Source organism: Manduca sexta, unplaced genomic scaffold, assembly GCF_014839805.1.
Source record: "Manduca sexta isolate Smith_Timp_Sample1 unplaced genomic scaffold, JHU_Msex_v1.0 HiC_scaffold_56, whole genome shotgun sequence".
Lineage (NCBI taxonomy): Eukaryota > Metazoa > Arthropoda > Insecta > Lepidoptera > Sphingidae > Manduca > Manduca sexta.
In genome coordinates this window covers 101,217-118,912 of record NW_023595363.1, presented here as the reverse complement: position 1 = coordinate 118,912, position 17,696 = coordinate 101,217, and the positions used below count along the sequence as shown (strand labels likewise).

Genomic DNA, 17,696 nt, shown 5'->3' with positions numbered 1-17,696 from the left:
AATAAATAAAAAAAAAAGAAAGGCCGCGGTAGGTTATGTCAACTGTTACGTAAGACTAGGCAGTATGGTCGAAAGACTATAGCCTGTCCTCTAAGGACGACTAAAAAAAAAACTATGTCAACTTTCATATTGTTTCAATTGGTTAGGAAATCGAAAAAATACGAATTTTTTTTTTTATTTTATACAGTATCCTAAGAATATAGTTCAGGAAATTATTCACAAAACCTGTGTTCTAGGTTTACCAATGATATATGAAATAAGTGATCTATAAATTAATAAAAATGAATTTATTACATAAAGTGCTTTCCCACATAATTAGAAAATCTTTCCCGAAAAACCCGATATTAAGGTTTAGCTCATCGGCTTCTATTCCTGACATAGATGTCGAATATTACTGTAATCAAAGTAATTCTAACGAAATTGTTAACAACATAAACAGTAGAAAAGGTGTAGGTGATATAAAACGGGTCCTAGACCTTTACGATGCAGTTACGGCAATTTCCCCAACACACAGTGCATATGAAGGTATGCAACAAAACTTGTATACAGAACTAAGTAAGTTGCCCAATCGCACCCATCCAAATGTCCAAAAGTTTACCGAACCACAAGTGATAAAAGAAATTAATAATAAAAAAGACTTTGGCAATCACACACCCTTAGAATTCAGCGAGATTACTCGCCTTTTAAATTATGTAAGAACAGATAAACTTGGATACACATGTGGTCACAAAAGTTATTACTTTTTGGGTAACCTGGCCATGTTAGAAGAGGCTTTGATAAAGTACACAGTAGCTACATTGCTAAAAAAAAAATTCCAACTAGTATCTGTGCCTGATATACTTCCGAGTAGTGTCTTAGAAAGCTGTGGAATGACTATCAATAGTGATCGTACACAGGTAAATTATTACCAAGCAATCTCTGTTTTTTTACAACCATTTTTAATGTTTATGTCTATTATATTAAATATTAATATCTATTTTGGTTTTTAGATTTATTCTTTAGACCCACATCATCATGGTCCAGATTTGTACTTATCTGGGACAGCTGAGATGTCATTAGCTGGACTGCTTAAGAATTCAATCCACAAATATGATGAGCTTCCACTTAAGTTAGCTGCTGTTAGCCGGTGTTTTCGAGCTGAAACATCTAATGTAATAGAAGAGAGGGGTATTTACAGGTAAGCAATGGGACATAAACAAATTGTTGTGTTTAGCAAAAGATTAATTGCAGTGTGTAATTATTTCTTATTTCAGAGTTCACCAGTTCACAAAAGTAGAAATGTTTATAGTGACTATACCAGAGCAGTCTGAAGATATGCTGGAGTACATAAGAAGTGTACAAGAGGAACTGTTTGCTCCATTGGGCTTTCATATGCAAATTCTAGATATGCCTCCACATGAACTAGGTGCTCCTGCGTATAGGTACACTATATAAACTCCTATGATGTCTAAATATTTTTTCTCATTGCTTCCTCCATGAATAGAACAATATGACTAAAATATTTAAGAGAAAAACAAATTATGCAATAAAAATTATGCTGTTCATTAACTGTAGCACTAAAACAATGAACTATGCACCAAGTGTATTGTTCTGCATTGGTGTTTGGCTCCACAGTGTGTGAGATAGTCTATGATAGGATGTTATTCCACACTTCACTTTTGTGTGCTAGCACCACTGAAATTCAAATATTCTTGACTGAGCAGTCAAGAATATCTTAAAAGCAAGTAGATATAATGTATGTTTACTTTTACATTTTCTTAACTAAATTATTTAGATACAACCAATGACGTTTTAGAAATAGAAGCGTCATACACTAACGAAATGGCACATAAAAACGGCGCACTATTTGCTATAGTCACGTACCTGTACATATGATTACAAATTGGCTCGAAGAAGGAATAAAAAGATGCAGCATACATTCGTTAGAAAAGGATAAATATACATCGACAGTTAGGTAACAACGTTAGTGCCGCACGCTCATTGGCCGTAAAGTTGGGCAATTACCTTACTTTCGTCTTGCCAATATTGAGGTCGGATAAAGTATCTATGTAATAAAAACATCTTAGGGTACAACCATGCTATTAATTCCATAAGATGACATGCAGTTTTTTATTTATCATAACTTGCTGACATTTTAATCCTTATTACAGGAAGTATGACATTGAAGCCTTTATGCCAGGTCGTAAGACGTTTGGAGAAATATCCAGCTGTAGCAATTGTACAGACTATCAATCAAGAAGACTTAACATTAAATATATTGCTTCTAATAAAAACACCTATGTCCATACATTAAATGGTACTGCTTGTGCAGTACCAAGAACATTGATTGCATTATTGGAAACACACCAGGATCCAAAAGGAAAAATTTACATACCAAAAGTATTGCAACCTTATATGGATGAAAAAGAATATATTGGTAAAAACATGAATGTACCAGAACTGAAATTAGTAAAAATAAAACGATAAGAATTTTTATGGCATTTTATTTACCCTTCGTAGCATATATTCACTTTTGTAATGAATATTAACCAAAAGTGTTACTAAATTTAAGCAAGAAGTAACTTTTATGTTAAAACTTATTTTTTATAGCTGTTACAACTGCTTACCTGATGATGATCAATACACTCTTATTATTTTATTATAATAAAATCCTGTTTTGAAAATCCAAGATAAAATGGCTTATCTTATTTTAACCATCAGTTTTACTCTTTTTAACATTTTTGTGTTGTTTTGAAAACTTTTTCATTTTTGCCTTTAATTGTTTAATATCAATACTAGTTTCCTCTGATGTAGAAGGTGCAGCCTGTTTTTCTTCTGGAGGTATGAAATCTTTCTGCCTCTGTTCATCACGAGCCCGTTTAGCTTGTGCTTGCTTCTCTTCCTTCTCATGACGCCGTTTAGCCTTTTTCTGCTCGTTTTTGAGGAAGTACTCACCGGTTGCAAGTTCTTTATCAACTTTACTTTCTTGTTGCGGTGGAGGGAATGGAGTGTATGGTTTCTTAACTTTCTTTTTAGGTTGTTTGCGGGGTACATTCTTGGTTTTAAATTTAGGCAAAAACCTATCCCAGCTCTCATTTTTTAATTTCGGATCTTTCATGAGTTCTCGTTTTATCATCAAGCTTTTAATGTTATACATAGGATGTATATTTTTCATAGTATCCTCAACAATTCGTCTGACTTGAAGAAGACCTTTATAGGGTCCTACTGCTGACACTGTGTTTCCTTGCACAAGGACGTAGCATTCTGTTAGCAGTTCTATTGACTTCAGAGTAACACCATTTGGCCCGATCAAACGTTGGCGCCGTTTCAAAAATGTCTCCTTTTTACGGACAAAGGAATTAATCTTTATAATATCACATCCTATTTCGTCTTCTAACACTCTCACTGCCTGTTCGAATGGAACACTTCGTGACAGAAGTTTCATTAAATCTCTGGCCTTAATGATAATGTAAGGGTCCCAAGTTTTTCTTGTAGTCTTCACCGTTATGCTTCCTTCAATAAGATCTAACTCGGCAACAATATGATGTTCTTTTAGTACCTTTTGGACGAGGGGCCAACATTCTTTTAAGTATTGTTCTCGATATTTTGGAAATAACGTCGCAAATTTACTTTCCTCTAGCAGGCCGTGTGGGTTATCTTCCGGTTTAAATTTCGGTATTGTCATAGCCCACGCATTTTCAACAGGACCTGAATTTTGTTGTTCATCGTTATCTTCCGGAACTTCCATTGTTGTCTATTTAATTTATCGTAATTTTAATAATTTACAAATTGAAAACAAACGCATGAATTGCGGACACATGTTATTTGTTTTTAATGGATGATACGGCTCCGAGTGCGAGCCCTTTAAGCCACATATAAAATATCGAAAAATAATATTTGTACAGTACTATGTAATGTGATCGTAATATTCACGACTTTCTAAACTTGTATGTTTGTTCGAATATACCAATAAATTAATACTTTTTTTGTCTAAGAAATATATTATTTTTGTCAACGGTGAATGGTCTTAAGCCACTGAGTATTTTGTAGAAAGTTACTATAAAACTAAAATGTAAGTTTCCGATGATAGGTGACACTGTTTATTATTCTTGGCCAGCTACTAGACCATTTTAGTTTCTGTACACGGACATAAACCGACATTTTTAAATAATTAGAATTTGGGTAGCAACAGGTGTAAACGCAGTGACAGCTCGAAACGTACTGACGTGACTACTGAGACTCATTGACTCGAGACTGAGCGCGGGAATTGAATTTAGAGATGAACACTTATATTTTTTCGACACGTTTGAAGTTTCAGTATCTGTCTACATTAATTTGTTTAATGCTAGGAACATTAAAACTGTTAAGGTATTGTTTGAGCCGCTCTGTGTCTTCTCAACGTGAGCTATAGTCGAGGGTAAGTTCTGAGTAAAAATACTCATTCGATCTTTTTAGATTAGTTAGGAGGTTGTCGTCCCTTTGGACGTAATGCTGGCCGTTATGCTCCGATTGTTTGAATACTAATGTCATTATTACTAAAAATTTGTTTACTTCACAATTTTCTCCATATTCCTATAATAATCCACATTATTCCTAATTCCCTCTTTAATTTTCACCCCTCCCTCGCTGATCCTGCCGCATCGCCTGGCATCGCGGACCTCTGCGGTGTGCGCCTTGTGACTTTAGCTGCAAGATCGGTGAGTAAATTTGCGCAGTATTACCTAGTAGCCCTTGCTCTCCTCCCTTGAGGGGACAAAGTAGGTAGTGCCTGCTCGGCCTTGGTGTTCCTTGGCCTTCCTCTAACTTTTTCATTTATTTCACGTGGGTTGGGCTATTTACACACCCAACAAGGTATTTGAGTTTTTCTATTTGAGTTATTCAATCTGGTAAATAAATAAAAAGTTTGGTACAATCATTTTATTGAACAAATTACAAAATTATAGAGAGCATTGTTACTTCATGACTAGCCCTAAAAATGCCTAGACAGGGTAAGAAGGCAAACAGTGTAAAACTTGGCACAGTCAAAGAAAAGTAACTTATTTGAACGCAATTTAAAAAAAAAATGATTTATACAATATATTCTAGTTGTTAAGTGAAAAACCACTTGTGTCACCATGCCTTCTCTTACCCTTATCTACAATTAATTCAATTAATAATAAATTTCATATAAAATAAAAGTTAAATATCATAAGGAAGATATGCTCTCTGGTGGACACTATTGGAGCGGATTAACCAGCCTTCCAGATTAATCTAATTGGCATAAAATGGAATGAAATCGGACATGGTTGCCAGATGACTTCAACGAAATCTCCCAAAATTCAGTTAAGAGGTCTCAGAAAACGGATTATATTTGCTGACAAATGAGTAAATTTGTTCGCTTTAAAAATACCACCAAACACCAAATTTCCCCATGGCGTTAAATTTGTGGAGTAACCTCACCATCTGGCAACAGTGAAATTGCATGCATTTCGAAAACAGCTGCATTTCGGTTTCGAAATCCAAATACACGAATCGTCTTTGAAACAATCGTGAATGCGATAAAGTTGCAAGTGTTTATGCATCAATCAGCCAAAGGATCAGTGACCATCGACAAATGGACCACTTTTTGGAAGTGTTGTCAGTCGCGAACACTACGGTAATTGCTATTACATTAAATGCAATCGAACTGAATACAACTAAAACTATTTACATTATTTCTCTACATGTCTTGTAGTAGGTGATTCGTTCTAGTTTCTTTTGTCAGTCTCAAATAATATCTGCAAATAGCTAAATGCTTTAGAAAAAGGATATTTTATTTTTTTAAAAAAGTACAATATTAGTTTGACACATTTCAGCATACAGTAAATATTACTTAATAGTCAGTACCTAAACAAGTGAGTATTTATCTATTTATGTTTCTTTTGCTTTTAAATTCTTGGCAATAAAAAGTGGTAGTCAATTGTTGAAAATAGGTTACTCTTAGGTAAAGAATTTAAAAAATGCTGATTATTATGGATTCATTCTTTACAAGAGTGTAAACTAAACATTCACATATTTATGAATAAACAGTAATAAAATTATTCGAAAGTAATCATAGTAGTTAATTAATTATAAAGAAACAAGAGATCAGACAAAATAGTAGGCAAGACACATTACCTTGTTTAATATACATTTTTAGTGTTATAAATTTAATTACACTACTTACAATAGGTACATATTATGGTCAATAAGTATAAACACATAGTGACACAACACGAGGCACATTTCTTAGAATAATGTTTTTTATTTTTGACCTACTGTTAAGTTAATCATTTGTGTAATAGGTCATTGCTGTCAATTTCTAGACTTGTAACATATAATTTAAAAGAAAATCTATTAAGTATATGACAATCTGGTTGATAGAATAGATTGAAGTAGGATCTGTTGGTAATGTAAGGTCAATTGTTGTATTAAAAATACATATGACGTAAGTAAAGGTAAACTTCCTCGCGGCCGAATACCCACCAAATGGACAGACGTTATTAAATCGTTTGCAAGGTGTTCGTTCCCTTACTGAATGCACACGCAGTGCCATGAACAGAGAGAGATGGAGGAGACTCGCAAAAGTCGCAATCAATTTTTCAGACAATCCATAACCACGACCACTCCGCCAGGAGTGTACGACTGAGAAGAAGAATGACGTAAATATGGTGATTCTGTCAAGAAAGTGTGGATGGCCAAATGCAAAATGGTGAATATGAAAAAGCAATAATCATTAATATTATCCAAGTTGCCGGGATTGAATACTGGCTGCGACAAGAAATTTTTCATATACATAATGATATTTTTTTTTCTTTAAATCAGTCTTAAGACTCTTTTAACCGTTTTTCACCATTCCCTGTAGGAATGGTCCCTCCACACCCACTTGAAAAATTCACCTGTATATTATAAAGTGCACGCGTAAAGTATTTTGTACCATAATTCTCTACTGAAATCACAATTACATTAATTAGGCCAAACAATACTTTCTATCCAGCCTAGATAATTGCTGACACGCGTGTACACTCCTGGTACATACGAACCGCAGCCGCGCCCGAATGACGTCACGCCCACCAGCCGATACAAACCGTCCTTCTCCATTAGCTGAAGAGGCCCGCCAGAGTCGCCCTGGTTGACAGAGATTAAATTAGCGTGACACATTATTAGGCACATTTAAACTCGTAAATAATACCTTGACAAAAGGATGTGTTGACACCTCTATATCACGTACAATCAGCCACAAAAATAGCTAATTTAAAACTTTCAACTTAGTCATCCACATTAATTTTAATTTATACTTTTTGTTTATTTTATATAAATATACATACCTGACACGTGTCACGCACGCCTTTCGGATCTCCCGCGCACATCATCTCCTGTGAGATTCCGTGCGGTAATTTCCGCCAATTGGTATATGATTCACCGCATTTGTCACTTGGAACTACAACCACATCTGCTTTCAGCAACTTACTACTCTTGATGTCTCCTGCAAGTACCAATATTTATCAGGTATATTATTTTTTAAATTGATGATGCACTGATTAAGCTCTTCTGGAAAGTAAAGCAAATTAAAACTGCTAATAGATACAAAAATCAAAACTTCGAATCACGTTAATGCTATTTGAAACGGAAATGCAAAAAAGTTAGCTCTTCTTAGTTTTTTAGCTACAAAAAAAAATATGGTATGGACACAAAAGTAAACATAATTCATAGGTCACTAGAAGTTTTGAAATATTCCGTATTTATATAGCTGAATTTTGGCGACTTCGCCCGCGTGACAAAGTTTCTCCGGAATAAAAGTCTTGCTTTATATTTTTCCGAGACAAAACATACTCTGTCCTTTCCAGGGTCTCAAACTATCTCCATACAAAAATTCATCGAAATCGGTTCAGTGGTTAAGCTGTGATAGGGTAACACATACAGAGTTACTTCGCATTAATATGAATTAAGTATAGGTGTATCCGAAAAAGGTGCCACTATTAAAAATAATTATATTTTAAATACTTACGAGTGTTGCTTGTTCTTCCCCATCCGGTTATTGTTAGTTTAGATGTCGGGTTTTCGTTTGAACTGAAGAGGCACACAGCATTTAGAGTGCTTGAAAACTGGACAGGTCTGTCTAACCTTGAAAAAACGCAAACAAAATTATTGTAGTAAGTCTACGTAAAAATGTTATACCTTTTTTTACGACTTTTAAAAACGAATAAAAGTGTATGTTTAGACAGAAATCTAACATAGAAACTTAAAATGCTTATCAACCAATCAAATTAAAAAGAACTTGTAGTTCACCCAATATCAACAACACGCATTTTATCCCCGAAGGGGTATGCAGAGGCGCAACCATGGCACCCACTTTTCGCCAAGTGTGTTCCGTCCCATGATGTGATAGGGGGCGAGCCTATCGCCATATCGGGCACAAATTTCAGACTCCGGGCTGATACTGAACAGAAAAACCCAAATATCACTTTGCCCGACCCAGGATTCGAACCCAGGACCTCAGAGCGCTGCCGTACCGCGCATGCAGTACAACTACGCCACCGAGGCAGTACTTGTAGTTCATTATTACTTATATACTTTTGTATGTAAATACTTATATATTGTATAGAATTATTGGGACTATCTATATGAAATTTCTACTTCGCCCCTGAAAAAAAAAGAAATTTTTGATTTGCCCTTCCATAAGGTGAAACTGGGTACACAGACTACAATAATAATGATTACCTCAACAACGCCACGTCATGGTATTTCTCTCGACGAGTGTAGTTCGGGTGTAATATAGTTTCGGCGACACGATAGTCTGTCTCGTCGTCCCACGCAGGACCCCCAATATTAACGACTCCCGCTCGCACTACAGATGGCGGTTCCCTTGGGGCGAAATTGTTTTAATTATTTGGAGTATGTAAGCACTTTTATTACAATATTGACTTAAGCTAATGATCAAATAGTCTGCAATCTGTATCGTTTACCTGTCAGCCGTATCGATGCAGTGCGCCGCGGTCAACACATAGTAGTTAGATATCAAGGAGCCGCCGCAGTCAAATCTGTATTCACCGCCACCATTATCGAAGCCAAGCGCCACCTGCAATTAAAATAGAAAATGTTGTATTTTTATTCATTTTTAGAAAGACTTAATATTACTTTAAATTACATAAATATTCATATTGCTTATAGTCTTCGTACATATGTTATAACTAAATGCACCTTACAAGTTACAATAAAATGGGCACAAGTTGCATTGTGTCTTAAATTATAATGTGTATTAGTCCCCGTCATTTATAAATAATTATTTACGTAGCTTATGTCTTACCGCTTTTGGTTTTGTACAGAACAAATGTACAACGAACCTTGCTGGAAAATTATTATAGATATTAGCAATAGGAACGAATTTCGCCTATAATTGGTGGAAACAAAAGGTATAGATAATAAAGATTTTAATATAAGTATACTTCTTTCATAGCTTTTATGTTTTACTACGTTTTATATAAACCTCTATTTAAAGTTCCACGATAGTTTTTTGTGTACAGAATATTAATTTTTTTACGTGATTTATACGGCATCGGCAGTTAAGGAAAATAACATAAACTCGAGATAACAGCAAACATTTGAGTGTGTACTATACTAGGGAAGAGCAATATGAATGTGTTAACATTAAATGTAAACAATTACAATTTACCTATTTTCGACATTTTAATGACTATGGAGTTACGCAAAAATGTTGCCCCCTGAGCCCTAATAACCTATATCACAAGTTATTTTGACAGTTCTTACTTCTATAACAAGCACGCAACCCGATTCATAGGGATTATAAATGATATTGGCATACAGAATACAATTCATCGCTAATTTCAAAAATATAAAGTAACGCGGCCGTGCTACAAGTTTACAGTCATAAAGAATAAATTCCGTAGTATTTTTACCCAGGATTAACCCCCTTCAACCGTATATAATTATATTAAATAAAAATACCTACTACAATATGGTTACGGTACACCATATTATACAAGGGCTATAATTTTATTTGGTCGGTACGTAGTTTTTCGATAAAGACATATTTATTTTGCTACATTAAATACAATATAGTGTTAATAAAAGATAGATATTAAATGAAACTTAAACTTACAAGATAATATTTCTCATTTCATAGGTCACCGGGTCGTTACTGGATATATAATAATCGAGGATGATACGATAATATTGCCATCATATAAACAGGTTTGTGAATATGTGATGCGAACTAAAACTTAATGGTCGTGAATGACGTCATATTTATTTGTTGTGTTTGTTGAAATAACACAATTGATACTGTCCGGTGCTCGTAGTTTGTATCTGCAGTTTAGTATTTGTATGTTCAGTTTCCTATTGACATACCGTTTTAGACAATATCGGTGGTTTAGAAATCCCTCGGTTTTCCTCAAACAACTGTTGCGGACTAATTGATAATTATAATTACCATATGTGGAAATTCCCCAAGCGATGCCTCTTCACCGCCGAGTATGTGTAAGTCTAGCGGCGGTATCGTGCCGGCGAGGATCGTTTTGCATTCTGAAAATGTGAGAATGTATTCGTAAAAACACAGTTGTTGTTACATTGTTTTTTTAAACCGTTAACATACCTCTGTCAGTAATCCTTTGTGCAACTTTTGGTGAAGTCTCGGTTGCACCTGTAATCATAGATATTCAATTTAAATATGATTATAATTCAATTCTAAACGTTAATTTATAATAAGACAATATCCTAGATGAATATACAGGCAACTTTTAGCCGAAAAATAACACAATGGGGCAGTGGCGTAAAGTGCGACGGACGCTCAGCTACACAGGGGCCCTAAACTTGAGAGGATGAATATCGATTAATTCTTAGAAATCTGATGTAAAAAAATACTTATATTTTATTATTTTTTTTAGTTATGTATATCATACTTTAATACAAATATGCAGGATATTAACTTTTTTTACATATAGTATCCACCAATGTTTACAGTCCGAGTAATGACGTGTAAATTGCCGAATTCAAGTGGAATATTTGTAAACTAAGTGGTTATTTTGTTTACGTTTACGTTTTTTCTTCTACGGACAAAACATTTTTGTTATCTTCATTTTATGTTGGAGATTGACCTGAAACTTATTTTTCTTTATAATTGATATGCCTCGACATTGACACAGTAATTAATCAGTACATTAAATATCAATGTACCTATAGGTCCGACGTACGTAACAGTAAGATGTTCCATATTAGTTACATACTTAGTCATACATACATCGTAAAAATCAAATGTATATGGTATTTATCCGGGTGCACATTCATTTGAGACTGACTACACATATGTGATTTTTTTGTAAAAGACGCTCTTATTATGATCTTTTCTTTCTGCCGAAGTATAAGAGCAAATTCTCATGCACACATATATAAAAACTGTTGCATTGTGCGTAAAACATCCAAGTGTTTATAATTTATGTATACGTTCATAATGACACAAAACGGTATAGTATGTGTGTTCCAAATTCTATGTAGGAATTACATTGAAAGTGATAGATTTTTTTGCGGCAATAAACGCATAGCGCGTCCTTTATAGATTATAAACCAAGGCAAATAACACAACTTAAAATATAATTAGAAAAGCACAGACATTATTCAAAATTGAATATTAATCACAGATGTTGATCACTTTATATAAATGTAATTATTTAATAATCTAGATATTAACGAATAAAATGTACAGCCTATAATCAAAACAGAAATTAAACGGCGCAAAACAATAATTAGCAAGGGCGCGAACGGGGGTCAAGCAGACACTCCTTCATGCCGATAGTGATTAGTGACCGGAGTCAATAAGAAATGTTATGAATGTACATAGTATCCCATTTTGTGGTAGTTCATTCCGGAGTTTCAGTTTTTTTTTAATGGTATATGCCTGTTTATAATCTCGGCAATAATACATCATGCAAATTTATATGTCACAGACAAAAGATCGTCTGCGACATTGATATACTTAACTAATATAATCTGTTATTAACATATTGTATTTTATTCGATTTAATACATATTGTGTAACTGTTTATTGTTACAAGATTAATAAATTAATTAATTTCTCGTGGCGTCGCCAGCATGATTTTCCGGGATATAGAAATTTGCCTATGTCCTTCCCAGGGTCTCCAATTGTCTTCGTAATAAATTTTATCGAAATCCGTTGAGTAGTTTTTGAACTTATCGCGTTCAAACAGGCAGATGCGGTCGATTTCGATGCGAAAAATAGCCTTTACCTTTCTTAGGGTCTTAAACCATCTACATGCCAAATATCATTGGTATCCTTTAAGTAATTTTTGACCTTATCGCGATCTGAGAGGCACCCTGTTGCCGAGGCGGAGAACTTTGTTTTACAATACATTTTTTAGAACTTTTTAAGAGGAACAATTCCGTCATATTCATTTCTTTCATCATATCATTTCTGGCGTATGTTTAGCCGTTTACGCACCGCACGCAATGGAAAATCTTATAAGGAATATATTTTCCTAGTTTAGCAACATTTTTCATTGATGCTCTGCTCCTATTGGTCATAGCGTGATGTTATATAGACTTCCTCGATAAATTAGCTATCCAACACCAAAATATTTTTTCAAATTGAACCAAAAACCAGTAGTTCCTGAGATTAGCGCGTTAATATAAATAAACTACCTCTTCACCTTTATATAATAGTACCTATACTAGTAGATTACACTTTTTATCATAAGTAGTTCCATTCGTTTACTAATTACTGCCATTCATCGATTTGCACATATCCGTAATTTTAGTTAGAAATAATTCAATCTTGATCATAAAATTACCGAATTTGTCTGTTGTAAGAGGACAGCATACAATTTCTTGAAAACCATCGAATCCACATCTTTGGAACTCATGAAACCTTTTATTTTTGATCGCCCTGTGAAAAAAAATTCAATGTAAGTATTAAATAAGTACGGTTTAAATGGGGGTATTTTGCGCTTTTTGGAAATGTCTTATTTCGAAATTTATACATAGATAAGCCACTGGGAAATTTATTTAAATTTTGTGAAATCGATAAGTGTCAAAAAGATCAATTTATATTTTATGTTTTAAATTTCCGCCCAATACTAGCCGACATGCTGCCATGTTTTGTGACATCATTCGATACAATAGTGAAGCATAGGCTTGGGGAGGGGGGTGCAAGTAGGTGCATACGCATGTGCAAGAAATAAATCTGTAACAATGGGAACTATCGACCACCGAGGTTTTTTTATGATAAAGCTTTTTAAAAACCCGCCGAATTGAATTTGTAAAAAAAAGTTAATGATTTTATGCATTAGGTATAATGTGTAGATGCAGATGCACTTCTCTAAAACTAATCTTGTCGGCGCCCAAGTTGTGAAGTATCAAAATGTTTGCCATTATTTTTATTTGCAATATTTATCGTAATTTTTTTTTTATATTTTTGTTGTATACCATATTATTATAATGGTTAATTATATCAACGAATGTCAACAAGTAACATATTACAGTACTATGTATAATATTTTGTATTGATTAAAAGTTCTATAAATTACTTTAAATCTTTCCTGACTAGTTTACTTACATTGGATTGAAACTATTATAGTTTTACATCAATATCTAACATTCGTATAAATATGTACTTATAAGAAATCACTTAGTTTCTTTAAGTTCTCATATTCTCAGAGCCCCAAATAATAACAAGGAATTAAGTAACCGTGACATAAAATTCACCTTATTGCTGCTGGACAATCAGAAACCAATGTACATGTACCATCACCAGTACTTGAGCTTGGAGTACATTCATCACCAACTAAAAAAAATATAAATAAAATTAAAGTCAACAGCTAGATCTATAAATAGCATAGAAAAAAAGAAATTATAGCTTTATTTTGCAACACCCATGAAAAAGTTTTCCAGGATAAAATCCTAATATGACAATAATAAATAAAATCCTAATAAGGATAATTCCTAAAATGTTAATTTAAATAATTACAATATACAAAAAGCCTTTACTTTTATATACACTAATAGATTATTATATATATATTTTGTTGCAATTCTTATTAACATTCCCCTATTTGTTGATCTATTGTTTTTTATGAATTTACAATAAGATTTTATTACATACAATTTTAATGGTTAATAGTACAATAATAATAATTTTAGCATTCAACATCTGTTAAATTATTATCAGCTTGCCTTTTGGCATAGAATTATTTTAGGATTTCCATATATTTCTATCCATTATCCATTGTTCCACCTATTATTTAATATCATCCTCCCATGTTATTTTTGACACTCTTTTAATTTATCTAGTAGTAAAAATTCGATTGTCAATTTAATATATTTGTAACCCACATTATTTTTCTTTCACTTCTCCATATGAGCCTTTGTCATGCCAAAACCCAGATTCAACCGCATGCAATGTACTTAAAAAGGGGTATAATGTTTTCTTTCCACATACCATTATGATTATGTTGTCATATTTAGTAAGACCATAATCATTAAAGACAAATAATAATCATCTCTTTTCAGTTTAATCAGACTTTAAACATAAACAAGGGTATACATGTGTGTTAAACACATAGCATTGTGTGTAATCTCTTTTTTAATAATTAATGTACATATTTCTAATGCATATTATATGTAAATATTAGCTTTGTGCTTTCCTCTATATAAACTTTAACTGTGCCAAATTTCATACTCCTCTGCCAGAATAATTTTGTTAAAAGGGGTATAAAGTATTTGCTCCATGTAGAATAGATTTTACAATGAATAGTATTATTTTAAAGTATGCCTTTTTGTTGTGAGAATTTATTTATGAAACATATTTGAATATCAACAATAACCTTAATATATAAAAGATAATATTGTAATTAGAAGATTCAGTTCGACAGTTAGTGAGAAATCTTAAAATACATTTTGAAATGATGAAAAAAATATTGTGATAACATTTTTCAAATAGTTTTTCATTCTCTATACACAGATTACCACTCACAATATTTTAGGATAACCCATGGCATAATATAATATATAATAAAGTGCGTTCGGCTAATTTCAGACTATTTTTCGGTGTGTTGCAAGGAGTCTCGAAAATATTTATTTACTCATAAAATATTTAAGCAGTGCGAAAATTTTATACATGAAACTGGTTATTATTAATGCTACTTTATGTGATAATTTAATCATCTTTCAAATTCCTCTGTGCAAGCTTAAAAATTATAATATTTGTATAGAAATTTAAAACCCTTACAAAAGATCGGACCTTCGCAGGGTAAGTTTGGACTTCGTTCTAATAATTCTTCTAATGCTAGTATGATAAGGTCCACAAAATCGAATAGAAGTCCCAAAAATGTAAAGTAGAGCGAAATCCACCTTTTTTGTTTCAATGCACACAGCGCACCTATTCTTGGTTGTAGCATCAATTGTGGTATATGTGGCGGGGCAAAAAGAGAGAGCATAGCCGCCTATGTAGCTTAAACTAAAAAATAACCATAGAGCCGTGGTATTTTTCCGTTATACGATCTTGTCCCGTACCTAATCTTACCCGAACGCACGTGCGATTTGTAAAATAATACTAATATCCGAATCTTTTGATTTGTTATATCTTAGTTATTGGTTTAATTTTGTAAATAAAAATGCGATAAACAGATATAATAAAATACTATAATTATATTAAGCTTATGCTGTTCTCAGAAGCAGTACCAATGTCATCTGATAACGAAATACCTACCGTTTTCGGCGATGATGGAATTAGTTATTAATAAACACAGTATTATATTATTCACCATTAACCACATCTTGAATAAAAATAAGTTTTCTACAAAATTCCTGTTACTCTAAACAAAAATTTATAAGATGTCTAAACCGGTTCGGTATTATTTGTGAACTTTCGAGCGCAGTGCAGTTATTTATGCATTTTAGTTCATAAAAGGTTAAAATATAGTGACATCATTTCTAAAGTTAGAAGATCCATGTATTTGTATATCAGGAAACCTAATGATCTTAAAGTATTTTCTTTTCAAATATAAAATACACAAGAGACACAAAACACACAACACACCAGACGCACAGTTGACATTTGACAGTGATACAATACGGCTTGCCCGAGTCCGTTGACAACAGTTGAGGTTGACAGCAGATCGACAGTATCAGTGTGACAGTGACAGTCAGAATGGGTTTATATATCCGGAATTGCAATCTGAATCTGAAAACTAATTCTTGTTGTACACCTTTCTTAGATTCAGAAGTGTTGGCACTTCCAGCCAGAGGCCTTATTCTCTATCCCGCACGTTATTTTAACAGTGCGTAACAAGCACGTAACACAAAGCATCATGTTTAGTACTATAGAAATTTGGCTTACAGAATACCATTCCACGCACATTTCTCGAAGATAACATGACACGGCCGCGTTACGCGTTTACACTATCATACAGAATAAGGGCCCTGGTATGTTAAGGATATGTAATTTCGGATATGGATACGGATATGGATATATGAATAAAATGATATCGTTTTCGGATACGGTTACGGATATGTAATTATTTCAGATTATCCGGTATTAGATTAAATTAAAATAAAAATATTATGTAAGTAATACAGTAGGGCAACGATTACTAACTATCATTTGTCGTCATCGTCGATTAATTATTATCGATGAACTAATTGGTGTACATGGGTGTTCGTAAAATCTCTGTGTTTTAATTTGAGATGAAGTTTCATTGAAGTAGTGCCACCTCTTCTCCGTGAAAAGTTTTTATCACACTGTTTACATTTTGCAAAATTACCTTTAACTTGATAAAAATGTCCAAATTAAATTACTTTGGACGCACTTTGTCCTTAAATCAATTTAGTACGTAATACAACACTTTTCTTTACTTTATTTCTTTCACTTTACTAAATTAAGTACCTACGTACACCTAAATAAAAAAATAACCAACAAACTATACAAAATTCACGTAGCGCGTGAGTGGTGAAACAAAAATCTGTCGGAACATATTATCCGTAACCTATCCAAAACTTTTAAGGGATACGGTTACGGTTACGGATATTTTTATTTCGGATATCCGATAGTTTCGGTTACGGTTACGGAGCTCTATAACATCCTTGCTTCTAACCCAACATTATAAAGAAAATAGAGAGTTTTGTATGGCATCCGGAGACCTCTGATTCAGATGCAGAATTCAGCAACGGATAACTCATGTATAAGCTTTAAGAATTTATATCTTTTAAAATGCCCTGGATTTTGATTAGCTGATCGATTATATTGTTATGGAGAAGGACTTCAATTTTGATGTAAAACTGCATGGTTTTTAACAAAATAAAAATGAGAGACGCATTGTTAAGTAGTCAGTCGTGTCGTTTAATCATCGAAGTGAAAGGTATACCTGGGTTTAATAAATATTGTTTGGCCTATTATAATACAAAAAAATAAATATTTCAAGCAGCTTTGTTACTTTAATTTTTATAGTTTTTTCGGAAACTGAATTTCTTGATATTTTTTTCAAATAACTAGAATCGATATTATTCTCATGGTTAAAATTTGTGTAGTCGATTATAGTGTCACCAAAGCATCTCTATTCGCTCCTGCCAGCTGTGAGTTGCCTTCTTTTTGTTAGTTCGTTGTTGGCACCACCGTGAAGGTGTCGTAAAGTGATCAAAAACATTAAATTGCGCAAAATTGTGTTATTTCTATTGATATGGAATCGTATAAACAC

The 17,696-nt window shown here is 33.3% G+C and overlaps 3 protein-coding genes and 1 pseudogene across 3 annotated transcripts; 2 read left to right on the top strand and 2 right to left on the bottom strand.

Annotated features, from left to right (window-relative positions):
- Positions 1-19: 19 nt before the first annotated feature.
- On the top strand, positions 20-2,473 carry LOC115440235 (serine--tRNA ligase, mitochondrial). The gene is made up of 4 exons (XM_030164456.2): positions 20-896; positions 990-1,177; positions 1,254-1,421; positions 2,151-2,473. The coding sequence occupies exons 1-4, from the start codon at positions 282-284 to the stop codon at positions 2,464-2,466; spliced, it is 1,287 nt and encodes a 428-aa protein (XP_030020316.2). The 5' UTR covers positions 20-281; the 3' UTR covers positions 2,467-2,473.
- Positions 2,468-3,821, bottom strand: LOC119193456 (KRR1 small subunit processome component homolog). Its single transcript, XM_037447056.1, has one exon. It carries the CDS (start codon positions 3,725-3,727, stop codon positions 2,690-2,692), a length of 1,038 nt encoding a protein of 345 aa, XP_037302953.1. The 5' UTR covers positions 3,728-3,821; the 3' UTR covers positions 2,468-2,689.
- A 1,060-nt stretch (positions 3,822-4,881) lies between these two features.
- On the bottom strand, positions 4,882-16,082 carry LOC115440245 (serine protease persephone). Its single transcript, XM_030164475.2, has 10 exons — positions 15,713-16,082; positions 13,711-13,789; positions 12,798-12,892; positions 10,589-10,636; positions 10,427-10,518; positions 8,943-9,055; positions 8,698-8,841; positions 7,985-8,100; positions 7,305-7,462; positions 4,882-7,104 (listed from the first exon to the last, which is right to left on the bottom strand). Exons 1-10 carry the CDS (start codon positions 15,777-15,779, stop codon positions 6,943-6,945), a joined length of 1,074 nt encoding a protein of 357 aa, XP_030020335.2. The 5' UTR covers positions 15,780-16,082; the 3' UTR covers positions 4,882-6,942.
- A 1,168-nt stretch (positions 16,083-17,250) lies between these two features.
- The window catches only part of LOC119193453, a 1,392-nt pseudogene continuing 946 nt past the window's right edge, over positions 17,251-17,696 (top strand).